This window comes from Entelurus aequoreus, linkage group LG24 (genome assembly GCF_033978785.1).
Source record: "Entelurus aequoreus isolate RoL-2023_Sb linkage group LG24, RoL_Eaeq_v1.1, whole genome shotgun sequence".
Taxonomy (NCBI): Eukaryota; Metazoa; Chordata; class Actinopteri; order Syngnathiformes; family Syngnathidae; genus Entelurus; species Entelurus aequoreus.
In genome coordinates this window covers 28,631,102-28,644,099 of record NC_084754.1, presented here as the reverse complement: position 1 = coordinate 28,644,099, position 12,998 = coordinate 28,631,102, and the positions used below count along the sequence as shown (strand labels likewise).

Genomic DNA, 12,998 nt, shown 5'->3' with positions numbered 1-12,998 from the left:
TGAATACCCCATCGGACCCTCCATGCGTGGCGCTCCAGACTATAATTGATAGCTGTGGTCTTACACAAATAATAAATGAACCCACGCATCGCAACGGTAATACGATAGATCTAGTGCTTGTCAGGGGTGTCACCACCTCTAAAGTTACGATACTCCCGTACACTAAAGTAATGTCCGATCATTACCTTATAAAATTCGAAGTTCTGACTCATTGTCAACAAACTAATAATAATAATAATAACTACTATAGCAGCCGCAACATTAATGCTGCCACAACGACGACTCTTACTGACCTACTGCCTTCGGTAATGGCATTATTCCCAAATTATGTGGGCTCTATTGATAACCTCACTAACAACTTTAATGACGCCCTGCGCGACACCATTGATATTGTAGCACCACTAAAGCTAAAAAGGGCCCCTAAAAGGCGTACCCCATGGTTTACAGAAGAAACTAAAGCCCAGAAATTATCAGGTAGAAAGCTGGAACGCAAATGGCGTGCGACTAAACTTGAGGTTTTCCATCAAGCATGGTGTGATAGTTTAATAACTTATAAACGCATGCTTACCTCAGCTAAAGCTAAATATTACTCAAATCTCATCCACCTCAACAAAAATGATCCTAAATTTCTGTTTAGTATAGTAGCATCGCTAACCCAACAAGGGACTTCTCCCAGTAGCTCCACCCACTCAGCAGATGACTTTATGAATTTCTTTAATAAGAAAATTGAAGTCATTAGAAAAGAGATTAAAGACAATGCATCTCAGCTACAACTGGGTTCTATTAACACAAATACGACTGTATATACGACGGAGACCGCCCTCCAAAATAGTTTCTCTCTCTTTGATAAAATAACATTGGAGGAATTGTCAAAATGTGTAAATGGGACAAAACAAACAACATGTTTACTTGACAGAATTCCTGGGAAACTTATCAAAGAGCTTTTTGTATTACTAGGTCCATCAGTGTTAAATATTATAAACTTATCACTTTCCTCTGGCACTGTTCCCCTAGCATTCAAAAAAGCGGTTATTCATCCTCTACTCAAAAGACCTAACCTCAATCCTGATCTCCTGGTAAACTACCGGCCGGTGTCCCACCTTCCGTTTATCTCGAAAATCCTCGAAAAAATTGTAGCACAGCAGCTAAATGAACACTTAGCGTCTAACAATCTCTGTGAACCTTTTCAATCCGGTTTCAGGGCAAATCACTCTACGGAGACAGCCCTCGCAAAAATGACTAATGATCTATTGCTAACGATGGATTCTGATGCTTCATCTATGTTGCTGCTTCTTGATCTTAGCGCCGCTTTCGATACTGTTGATCATAATATTTTATTAGAGCGTATCAAAACGCGTATTGGGATGACAGACTTAGCCTTGTCTTGGTTTAACTCTTATCTTACTGACAGGATGCAGTGTGTCTCCCATAACAATGTGACCTCGGACTATGTTAAGGTAACGTGCGGAGTTCCCCAGGGTTCGGTTCTTGGCCCTGCACTCTTTAGTATTTACATGCTGCCGCTAGGTGACATCATACGCAAATACGGTGTTAGCTTTCACTGTTATGCTGATGACACCCAACTCTACATGCCCCTAGAGCTGACCAACACGCCGGATTGTAGTCAGCTGGAGGCGTGTCTTAATGAAATTAAACAATGGATGTCCGCTAACTTTTTGCAACTCAACGATTAGAGAAAACAGAAATGCTGATTATCGGTCCTGCTCAACACCGACATCTATTTAATAATACCACCTTAACATTTGACAACCAAACAATTAAACAAGGCGACTCGGTAAAGAATCTGGGTATTATCTTCGACCCAACTCTCTCGTTTGAGTCACACATTAAGAGTGTTACTAAAACGGCCTTCTTTCATCTCCGTAATATCGCTAAAATTCGTTCCATTTTGTCCACAAGCGATGCTGAGATCATTATCCATGCGTTCGTTACATCTCGTCTCGATTACTGTAACGTTTTATTTTCGGGCCTCCCTATGTCTAGCATTAAAAGATTACAGATGGTACAAAATGCGGCTGCTAGACTTTTGACAAAAACAAGAAAGTTTGATCATATTACGCCTATACTGGCTCACTTGCACTGGCTTCCTGTGCACTTAAGATGCGACTTTAAGGTTTTACTACTTACGTATAAAATACTACACGGTCAAGCTCCTGCCTATCTTGCCGATTGTATTGTACCGTATGTCCCGGCAAGAAATCTGCGTTCAAAGAACTCCGGCTTATTAGTGATTCCCAGAGCCCAAAAAAAGTCTGCGGGCTATAGAGCGTTTTCTATTCGGGCTCCAATACTATGGAATGCCCTCCCGGTAAAAGTTAGAGATGCTACCTCAGTAGAAGCATTTAAGTCTCATCTTAAAACTCATCTGTATACTCTAGCCTTTAAATAGACTCCCTTTTTAGACCAGTTGATCTGCCGTTTCTTTTCTTTTCTTTTCTACTCTGCTCCAAACCCGGGGTGGACCGCTAGCCTGTTCATCAGATGGGGACATCTCTACGCTGCTGACTCGTCTCCACTCGGGATGGTTCCTGTTGGCCCCACTATGGACTGGACTTTCGCTGATGTGTTGGACTTTCACAATATTATGTCAGACCCACTCGACATCCATTGCTTTCGGTCTCCCCTAGAGGGGGGGGGGGGGGGGGGGGGGGGGTTACCCACATATGCGGTCCTCTCCAAGGTTTCTCATAGTCATTCACATTGACGTCCCACTGGGGTGAGTTTTCCTTGCCCGTATGTGGGCTCTGTACCGAGGATGTCGTTGTGGCTTGTACAGCCCTTTGAGACACTTGTGATTTAGGGCTATATAAATAAACATTGATTGATTGATTGATCTACAAAGGAAGATGACAGATAGTTTAAAAACTACAAGTCAAAGTATTTACTTCTTCTTGAAGGGGTCATTATTATGTTTGGATCCCTATCCCAGCTGTACTCGAGCAGAAGGCAGGATCGTGTTTATTGAATTTTCATGACTTTTATCGTGACTGAATACCTGTCTACATACAGGTCAACACGAATTTATGAGCTCGATCCCTCGACTGACGTGTTATTGCCAAAATCTAAGACATATCTACTACAGATCTTGAAAATCTAATTTCCTGTTGAATGCTGGGTAATCAGTTGGTGCCAGTGAACAATGACGTCAGAACAACACGTACGTATTTAATCAAGTTCTTACCCAACATCCCTTTCTCTGCATTTGACAGGCATAGATCCTTCTCTGCGGAGGGTAGAACAAAGGCCACCACAAAACATTCGACTCCATCAGCCATCAGAGCCAGGCCCAGCACAATGAAGAGCGTCCACTGGAACTTTCCATGGCCGCAATCCTCCATAATATCCTCATACTGTTCCGATAACTCCTGCAGTTCAGAGACTGCACCGCTAGCTCGAGATTTAGCCCTGAGATTGTGTAAAAAAAAACAAAAACATGATGTCAATTGAAAAAATAACTAACATGTTTCAGATTTGTAATTAGTTATTATGAAAGTACTTATAGCATTACTTAAGAACATATAAATATAAATATTTAATGTCCCAATACTACTCACCTTGCAGCTCTCTGCGCAGCCTTCACCTCGTCAGGATGTGGTATTCCTTGATATTCTCCTTCATACATCTGGTCCTCCTCATCGTGACCTTCAGTCGCGTCGCTGGCAGCGTCCTCTTCCTGGGGAGGGTAGTCGGCCTGGTAACCATATTCATCATGACCATCTCCAGCACCTTCTCCATACGTCCCGTAGCTGTCACCGCCACTTTGATGGTACACGTTGTTCTGGTAACGGTCCACCATGCTCGCCTGCTTCGGCTGACTGAGTTTGTATGCCGATAATTTTCCAGAGAATAATGAGACGGTTACTGAAACCTCTTGTAATTAAGGTTGCAATATGAGGTGAATCTTTAGTTAGAACATGATGAGTAAATGACTTCAGTTGGAGACACACTTATTGCACTTCTTGATTTCTTGTAGTTGCTGTGTAGTGATGCATGTCTCATGACGGTCTCATAGTCTAGTGCTGTAGGGTATTTGCAGTGGTGCATCGGTGACTCCAGAGTCCCAAAAACGTCTCTCCAGCGTCCAAACCTAAATACAAAAACATATTGGTTAGTACATTTTCAACTTTTTAATATTTTGGTTTTCCTCTGATTTGACATTGAGCATTCAAAAAAACTAATGTTGCAAAGCTGTTTACAAACCCCAAAACCGGTAAAGTTGGCACATTGTGTAAATCGTAAATAAAAACAGAATACAATGATTTGCAAATCCTTCTCAACCTATATCCAATTGAATAGACTGCAAAAACAAGATATTTAACGTTCAAACTGGAAAACTTAGTTATTTTTTGCAAATATTAGCTCATTTAGAATTTGATGCTTGCAACATGTTTAAAAAAAGCTGGCAAAAGTGACAAAAAAGACTGAGAAAGTTGAGGAATGCTCATCAAGCACTTATTTGGAACATCACACAGGTGAACAGGCTAATTGGGAACAGGTGGGTGCCATGATTGGGTATAAAAGCAGCTTCCATGAAATTCTCAGTCATTCACAAACAGGAATGGGGCGAGGGTCACCACTTTGTGAACAATCGCGTGAGCAAATTGTCGAACAGTTTAAGAACAACATTTCTCAATGAGCTTTTGCAAGGAATTTAGAGATTTCACCATCTACGGTCCGTAATATCATCAAAAGTTTCAGAGAATCTGGAGAAATCAATGCAGGTAACATTGAATGCCTGTGACCTTCGATCCCTCAGGCGGTACTGCATCAAAAAGCAACATCAGTGTGTAAAGAATATCACCACATGGGCTCAGGAACACTTCAGAAAACCACTGTCAGTAACTACAGTCTGTCGTTACACCTGTAAGTGCAAGTTAAAACTACTGTGCAAAGCGAAAGCCATTTATCAACAACACCCAGAAACAGCGCCGGCTTCGCTGGGCTCGAGCTCATCTAAGATGGGCTGATGCAAAGTGTTCTGTGGTCTGACGAGTCCATATTTCAAATTGTTTTTGGAAACTGTGGTGTCGAATTCTGAGATCGGCCCCAGTCCACAAAAACATTTCAACATCACACCCGAGTTAATTGGGCATACATGCACGCACCCGCCCCTTCCCCAACCAACGCCTTCACCTCCCCGGATTGTTAATCAAATGTAGATACTTTTTCTTATGTCTTCTGATCTCTCTCTCTCTCTCTCTCTCTCTCACTTTCTCTCTCTCTCTCTCTCTCTCTCTCTCTCTCTCTCTCTCTCTCTCTCTCTCTCTCTCTCTCTCTCTCTCTCTCTCTCTCTCTCTCTCTCTATGTCCACTACTTGCTGTACATATCCTACCAAGTCAGACCTACACTGTTTCAATATCCATTTCTCTGTTCTCAATTGTTGATGACTGAAATGATGATAACAACCAAACCTACCCCCCCCCCCCCCCCCCCACACACACACACACACACCCCGGATTGTAAATAATTTAAATAATTCAATGTATATACCCTGATGATTATCTTGTGTGATGACTGTATTATGATGATAGTATATATCTGATAGTATATATCTGTATCATGAATCAATTTAAGTGGACCCCGACTTAAACAAGTTGAGAAACTTATTCGGGTGTTACCATTTAGTGGTCAATTGTACGGAATATGTACTTTACTGTGCAACCTACTAATACAAGTCTCAATCAATCAATCAAACCAGCGCTTGTTTGCTCCAACTCCCCCTCCCTCTGTTGCGAGTTTGTTGTGACTAAATGTAACGTGTTTATGTTTGCATTGCAAATGAGGTTTTTTCCCTTGGACTCAGTCTGGACCCCCTCTTGTGGATCAAGCCTTTGACTGATATTTTTTTACTCTCCCCCCCTTTCCCAATATCACCTTTTTCTCACCTTTTTTTAAGGAGCGCCGAACGTATGTCTGCTCTTAGTGGGACTGTGCCGAAAATATACTTTTCAGTTCTTATGTGTCTTGTGCATGTTAAGAATTGACAATAAATCATCTTGAATCTTGAATCTTGTGTCCTTCGGAACGAAGAGGAAAAGAACCATCTGGATTGTTCTAGGCGCAAAGTTCAAAAGCCATCATCTGTGATGGTATGGGGGTGTATTAGAGCCCAAGGCACGCGTAACTTACACATCTGTGAAGGCACCATTAAGGCTGAAAGGTACATACAGGTTTTGGAGCAACATATGATGCCATCCAAGCAACGTTATCATGGACGCCCCTGCTTATTTCAGCAAGACAATGCCAAGCCACGTGTTACATCAACGTGGCTTCATAGTAAAAGAGTGCAAGTACTAGACCGGCCTGCCCGTAGTCCAGACCTGTCTCCCATTGAAAATGTGTGGAGCATTATGAAGCGTAAAATACGACAACGTAGACCCCGGACTGTTGAACAACTTAAGCTGTACATCAATCAAGAATGGGAAAGAATTCTACCTGAAAAGCTTCAAAAATTGGTCTCCTCAGTTCCCAAATGTTCACTGAGTGTTGTTAAAAGGAAAGGCCATGTAACACTTGTGCCAACTTTTTACAATGTGTTGCTGCCATTAAATTCTAAGTTAATGAATATTTGCAAAAACAAAATACATTTCTCAGTTCGAACATTAAATATCTTGTCTTTGCAGTCTATTCAATTGAATATAGATTGAAAAGGGTTTGCAAATCATTGTATTCTGTTTTTATTTACAAATTACACAACGTGCCAACTTCTCTTGTTTTGGGTTTTGTAACTGCTTGACAAGTTATCCATCAAATCATTCACTAGATTTTACAATTTAAAACCCTAAAATCTACCGATTATTTTTTACAGTGTACATAAAAAATACAGGTATAAGGATTTGCCTCATGGTATTATTAGACAATTTCATTATTATTATTTTATTTATTTATTTATACAATATTTCTGTAACATCCTACAGCAGAGATGTTCCTTGTTGAAAAAATTAAAGAATAACAAAGCAAAGAGGAAGGTGTCAGACATCATAAAGAATGTTTAACAAGAACAAAGAGGGAAAACAATGAGAAAAAAGTAAATGAATACATGAATAAATTAAAAAAGAATGTATGAATAATTATTGCCAATCCATCCATGTCTGTCTATCTACGTGAGGGTTTGTCCGAATCATTTATCCATGAATTGATTTATCGATCTGTTTGTGTTGGGTTCATTGAGCCGGTTTGCACGGACACGAACACACAACATCTGCACAACAGGCAGCATCGAGTGAAATGTCAACTGCATGATATAAAAAAAAAAAGCATACAATTAAGAGGTGTTTCATAATTCATGAGATCAGTCCGCCATGCGTGATATAGAGAGGAGAATTGTTAACACAACCATGTAGAGACAGAAATAACATGGGGTTATGCAAATAAGGTGGATGACATAAAGCTATTTAGTTTGTTCAATAAAATGAAAAGGTACAGTGTGGGTGGGTGTCTGATGTATATAATGGTATAATTCATTATATATTTCACTCCATTTACTTTCCTTCCACTAAATCTTGATGAGAAATATGCGCATTTCGGCGTGTTAAAGCAGACTGCCGACAATTCAGCAGCGACATATCAACCACTATAAAGGTACCAAGGTTTTCCTGCACTAACTTTAACAAGCATTCATTTTCTTGATATGCTATTATTATCTCTCTGACATGAAAAAACAAACACCATTTAAAAAATGCCATTTGAAAATTGGCATAATAATCAAAATGTTAGTGTAACTCTAAAGTGAAATGTGTTAGACGGGAGTAAAGGGAGCAAACTGAAATAATCAATCACAGAAGACGTGAGTTAGAGCCCACAGCGTTTGTGGTTGAAAGACCATAAAGAATAAAGTAGAGACCAGTTTTTGTGGTTTTTCTCACCGCTGAGAATGTGGATTTTGGCAGACCTTGTTCATTATCCTATCTTGACTGCAGTGCACCATCACTGGTGCACTGCAGTCTGTAAATTAGTGGTTTGGGTTATGGCTCCTGAATATAGAAAAAAGATAGTTTGAAGTAGTTTACTTTCATAGCAACATTCTCATTATATGCAAATAATGTTATATCAATTTGGGGCCGCCATTGGTTTATTTGAACCATTCATTTTCCAGGGTGCAATGATTACACTCTTTGTTTATGTAGCACCCTGCTAATTTACTGTAAGGTCATTGTTATATTGTACAGGACACCCATATTTGGGTCAAGAAGAGTTATGTTTGTTTTATTGTGTCATTGTTCTAATATAGTAAATTGTATGGATAAGTGTGTTTCCTATTTTCAAACAGAAATTGAACGTTTCATTAATGTGGTTTTGTGCATTGATGTGATGGCTATTGATCGTTCGGATTCGTAAGGTGTCGGATTAAGACAGACAAATCTGTCAGGAAAACGTTTTGGAGTCAGAGTAGTGTATCAAGTGGCATAAGTAGAGAGTGGCTGGCACAAACAGAGCCGCCTTAACCTAAAACCCAGTTTGAAAAAAAAAAAAAATCTGCATTTACTCAACAGAACGGCAACATTTTTATAAATACCAGTAAGGCCTTCTCTGCTGGCCTTACATAACCAGAAATCATGATCATAATAAAAGATATAAGTAATTTTTTATGTACTTTCTCTAAATATCTAAAAGTGTTCGTATTCTCTTCATATTATGCTCCTTCCAGTGCTGTTGTTTTTAGGTTAGAGTTTGTATCCAATCAGAATTCAGCTAGCTTATGTTGCCATGCTGTACCAAATCTGCCAGGAGCCTTAAGAATCAACAATGCAGGCGTCTCTGCACTGTAAGGGAACAGGCACATACAGTTGATAGATCATTGCCATAGCCAATCATATCGCAAGGAAGCAGGAAGTGTTGCGTCGCAGTCATACCGGGCTAGCAGAGAAATCACCAGATATATATTTGCAAGGTCAATTTTCAAGAAAGAAATTCAAAGAAAACCTACATCTTGTGAGACGATGTCGGCCAACCCCGGAAGCTAGCCCACCTGTCCCGGCGATGAAATGGGGAAACGCTCGCCATTTCCACTCGAAACAACCGACTACGAGGGGTACCACTGGCTAATACGCCGTCGAATGGGTTCTACAAATTGTGAGTTCAAATATGTTATTTCCTTTATTTTTTCACGTTCCATATGTTTTTTGCAATTTTAATTTCGACAGTACCACATAAGATATGTTTTAATTGCTGATGCGGGTTTATTGATTTTTAAATGCACCAGAAAATAACCTGTTTTGGACGCTGTTGAGGTGGTTCTGTAGTGGTAGGCTATGCCTACATATCCCAGGGTGCTTTGGGGCTGGGGCGTACTTCCTGAATGACTAGTAAACATGACAGCAACGCTACCTCTCTGTGTCCCTGAGCCATTCTTTATACATGGTGTCAGAGAGTGAAAAAGAACTCAAAAGTTATAACTTTATACTCCTGTGAAGCGGTGGATGTTATCTCTTCATGAATATAGCCTGGAGGAAGCTCAGTGCTGACAATAAAAACGGAGATAAGTGAAGAAAAGTTGCTAAGCTAAAAAAAAAAAAAAAAAAAAAAAAAAAAAGCCTGCGACTTGGCTGAGCTACACAAACCTTTCCTGATCGACAACTAAGGGAATATACAATGGCATCTACACAAATATCACACCCAGAACCATTTGACTTCTCAAATCCGTCAGGATGGCCAAGATGGATCAGAAGGTTTGAGAGATTTCGTGTTGTATCTGGATTAACAGAGAAAGAAGAGGAGTATCAGGTGAATTCACTTCTCTATGCTATGGGAGATGCAGCAGATGATATTTTGGCAGTTTTACCGTTGACTGATGAAAACAAAAAGAAGTATGATACAGTTAAAGAAGCATTTGAGCAGCACTGTGTGGGAAAACACAATGTGATTTTTGAAAGGGCCCAGTTTAACATGAGGTTCCAACAAGATGGAGAGAGTGCAGAAGCATTCATCACCACTGTGCACAAGTTAGCAGAACATTGTAACTATAGAGATCTGAAGGAAGAGCTAATAAGAGACAGAATTGTGGTTGGAATAAATGACAGGAGGCTGTCAGAACAGCTACAGATGGACTCAGAATTGACCCTGGTGAAGACAATACAAAGAGTGAGACAAAGTGAAACTGTTAAGAAACAACAGACATTAATGTACAACACTGCTGGAGAAGGAGACTCCAAGATAAATTTAGATGCTGTTCAGACAAGGTTTCAGCGCCTGGGGAAAAAGCCTCAACACTCAAACAAAGGCCAAAGGTCAGACACTCAAGGAGAAAAAGAGTGTGGCCGATGTGGAAAAGGACGCAGACATGCATGGAAAGACTGCCCAGCTAAAGATGTAGAATGTCGCAAGTGTCGCAAAATTGGACATTATGCAGTGGCCTGTTTCAGAGGGAAAGCAGTAAACACAGTCACAGAGTGCCAGTCAGACGGTGACAATGATCAGGAGGACTATGCTTTTCTAGGTGAGGTGCAAACACAGACTACAAGGCCTTGGATGGAAAATATACTACTCAACGGGGAAGCCATTAATTTTAAAATCGACACAGGAGCTGACGTGACATCCATACCGGAAAGTGTCTTTAAACCAACACGAGATGGCAAGTTGGAGAAACCACTTAAGAAACTGTTTGGACCGGGACGCAACCCCCTGAATGTAAAGGGCTGTTTCCAGGGGAAAATGCTGGCAAAAGGCCTCTTTACAGACCAACATGTTTATGTTGTGGCAGGACTGACACAACCACTTCTGGGACTACCAGCCATAGAGGCCATGCAACTGGTTCACAGAGCAGAGGCTGTCACAGCGACACAGCCTGAAACAGATTTCAAAGCAGCGTATCCAGCGGTGTTCCATGGGCTTGGTGAGCTGAAGGAGCCGTACCGCATAGAGCTGAAAAAAGGAGCGACACCTTATGCTCTCTCAACACCCAGACGGGTCCCACTGCCACTGAGAGAGAAAGTGCGTGAAGAACTGGATAGAATGGAAACTATGGGAGTCATATCAAAAGTGACAGAACCAACGGCTTGGTGCTCTGGAATGGTTGTGGTTCCAAAACCAAAGCAGGACAAACTCAGGATCTGTGTAGATCTCACAAAGCTAAACAAAGCAGTGAAAAGAGAACGCCATATTCTTCCTTCCGTCGACCAAACACTTGCGATGATGTCAGAGGCAAAGGTTTTCACAAAACTAGATGCTCGATCTGGATTTTGGCAAATCCCATTAACCCCAAAATCACGACCATTAACCACATTCATCACTCCTTTTGGGAGATATCTGTTCAACCGCCTGCCCTTTGGGATCAAATCCGCTCCAGAACATTTTCAAAGAAGGATGTCACAAATGTTGGAGGATTTTGAGGGCGTGCTGTGTCATGCAGATGATGTTCTTGTGTATGGCCGTGACAGACAGGAACATGACCAAAGACTGCACAGTGTGCTCCAGAAAATGCAGGAGGAAGGCCTCACTTTGAACGAGAAGTGTGAGTTTGCTAAGGAGCACATGATCTTTGTTGGTCACAAGGTTTCGGCAAAAGGCATCGAGCCCGACCCAAACAAAACAAAAGCGATTCTTCAGATGCCAGAGCCTGAATGCGCGGAGGATGTGCGCCGCCTAATAGGCATGGCAAATTACCTGTCCAAATTCTTGCCACAACTGGCTACTGTCACCGTGCCCCTGAAAGACCTACTGAGGGAGAAAAATGAGTGGGTCTGGGGGGAACCTCAACAGACTGCTTTTCAAAAGCTGAAAGAAGGACTGAGCTCACCGACAGCACTTGCTAAATATTCAAATGCAGCAGAGACTCAAGTAGCAGCAGATGCATCAGCATACGGAATAGGTGCTGTTCTCACGCAGAAACAGGCTGATGGCTCATGGCAACCAGTGACGTTTATTTCAAGAGGACTGACAGATACAGAGAAGCGCTATGCGCAGATTGAAAAGGAGGCGCTGGCAGCAACATGGGCGTGCGAAAGACTGACCTCCTACGTGCAGGGTCTACACTTCACACTCCTGACAGACCATAAGCCCCTGGTCCCACTGTTGAGCACCAGAGGTTTGGATGATCTGCCACCAAGGGTTCTGAGATTTCGTCTGCGACTCCTGAGGTATGATTATGACATTGTTCATGTCCCAGGGAAAAACCTCATCACTGCAGACACGCTGTCTAGAGCGCCGCTTCAGGACAAGATGTCACCTGGTGACTTGGAACTTGAAAGAGAGGTCCAGGTGTTTGTGAATGCTGTTGTGTCCTCACTCCCCGCTACAGACACACGATTGGAAGAAATTAAACGGGCACAACAAGCAGATGAAACATGCAAAACAGTGTCACACTACTGTCTGACAGAATGGCCGGAAAAACACACGCTGAGGCCAGACGTTGCCCCCTACTGGAAGGTCAGAGCAGACCTGTATCTTGCAGATGACCTTCTCATGAAAGGCGAGAGACTGGTGATACCACAAGCACTCAGAAGGGAGATCATGACTAAACTTCACGAAGGTCATCAAGGAATCTCCAAATGTCGCTCTAGAGCCAAGGAATCGGTATGGTGGCCTGGAATCACTGCCCACATCAGAGAGGCAGTGGACCAGTGTGAAACGTGCCAAAAATATAGAATCCAGTACAGAGAGCCGCTGATGGAGACCACAGTACCAGATCGCCCATGGCAAAAGGTGGGGATGGACCTGTTTGAATGGAGCAAAAAGACTTACCTGCTTATTGTTGATTATTTTTCTAGGTACATCGAGGTGGCAGAGCTCAGAGTTACGACATCTGAGGCCACCATTGGAGCTGTGAAAGATGCTTTTAGTCATCATGGTTACGCACAGACCGTGGTTTCTGACAATGGGCCCCAGTTTTCGTCGGAGGCATTCAGAGCATTTGCAAAAGAGTGCAGCTTCACACATGTCACGAGCAGTCCTCGCTACCCACAAGCGAATGGTGAAGCGGAGCGTGCTGTTCAAACTGTCAAGAAGCTGTGGAAAAAAGACACTGACCAAGTCAGGGCACT

The 12,998-nt window shown here is 42.0% G+C and overlaps 2 protein-coding genes across 2 annotated transcripts in view; one reads left to right on the top strand and one right to left on the bottom strand.

Moving 5' to 3' along the window:
• LOC133641811 (synaptic vesicle glycoprotein 2B-like) overlaps window positions 1–12,998 on the bottom strand; it is a 91,674-nt gene that overhangs the window by 53,612 nt on the left and 25,064 nt on the right. Inside the window, exons 2-3 of the mRNA XM_062035843.1 lie at window positions 3,576–4,108; window positions 3,203–3,426 (exon numbers count right to left, since the gene is read on the bottom strand). Coding sequence (XP_061891827.1) covers window positions 3,203–3,426; window positions 3,576–3,817 — 466 coding nt within the window. The 5' untranslated portion in view covers window positions 3,818–4,108. The remainder of the gene's footprint in view (window positions 1–3,202; window positions 3,427–3,575; window positions 4,109–12,998) is intronic.
• LOC133641542 (uncharacterized protein K02A2.6-like) lies at window positions 9,327–12,918 on the top strand. Its single transcript, XM_062035335.1, has 2 exons — window positions 9,327–12,660; window positions 12,726–12,918. Exons 1-2 carry the CDS (start codon window positions 9,613–9,615, stop codon window positions 12,762–12,764), a joined length of 3,087 nt encoding a protein of 1,028 aa, XP_061891319.1. The 5' UTR covers window positions 9,327–9,612; the 3' UTR covers window positions 12,765–12,918.

What these genes read in the sequence shown, in the direction of transcription:
- LOC133641542 (XM_062035335.1), top strand. Translation starts at nt 9,613, where the DNA reads ATGGCATCTACACAAATATCACACCCAGAACCATTTGACTTCTCAAAT. An exon ending in CAGATCGCCCATGGCAAAAG is followed by an intron (nt 12,661 to 12,725) that starts GTGGGGATGGAC and finishes TTATTTTTCTAG; the next exon opens with GTACATCGAGGTGGCAGAGC.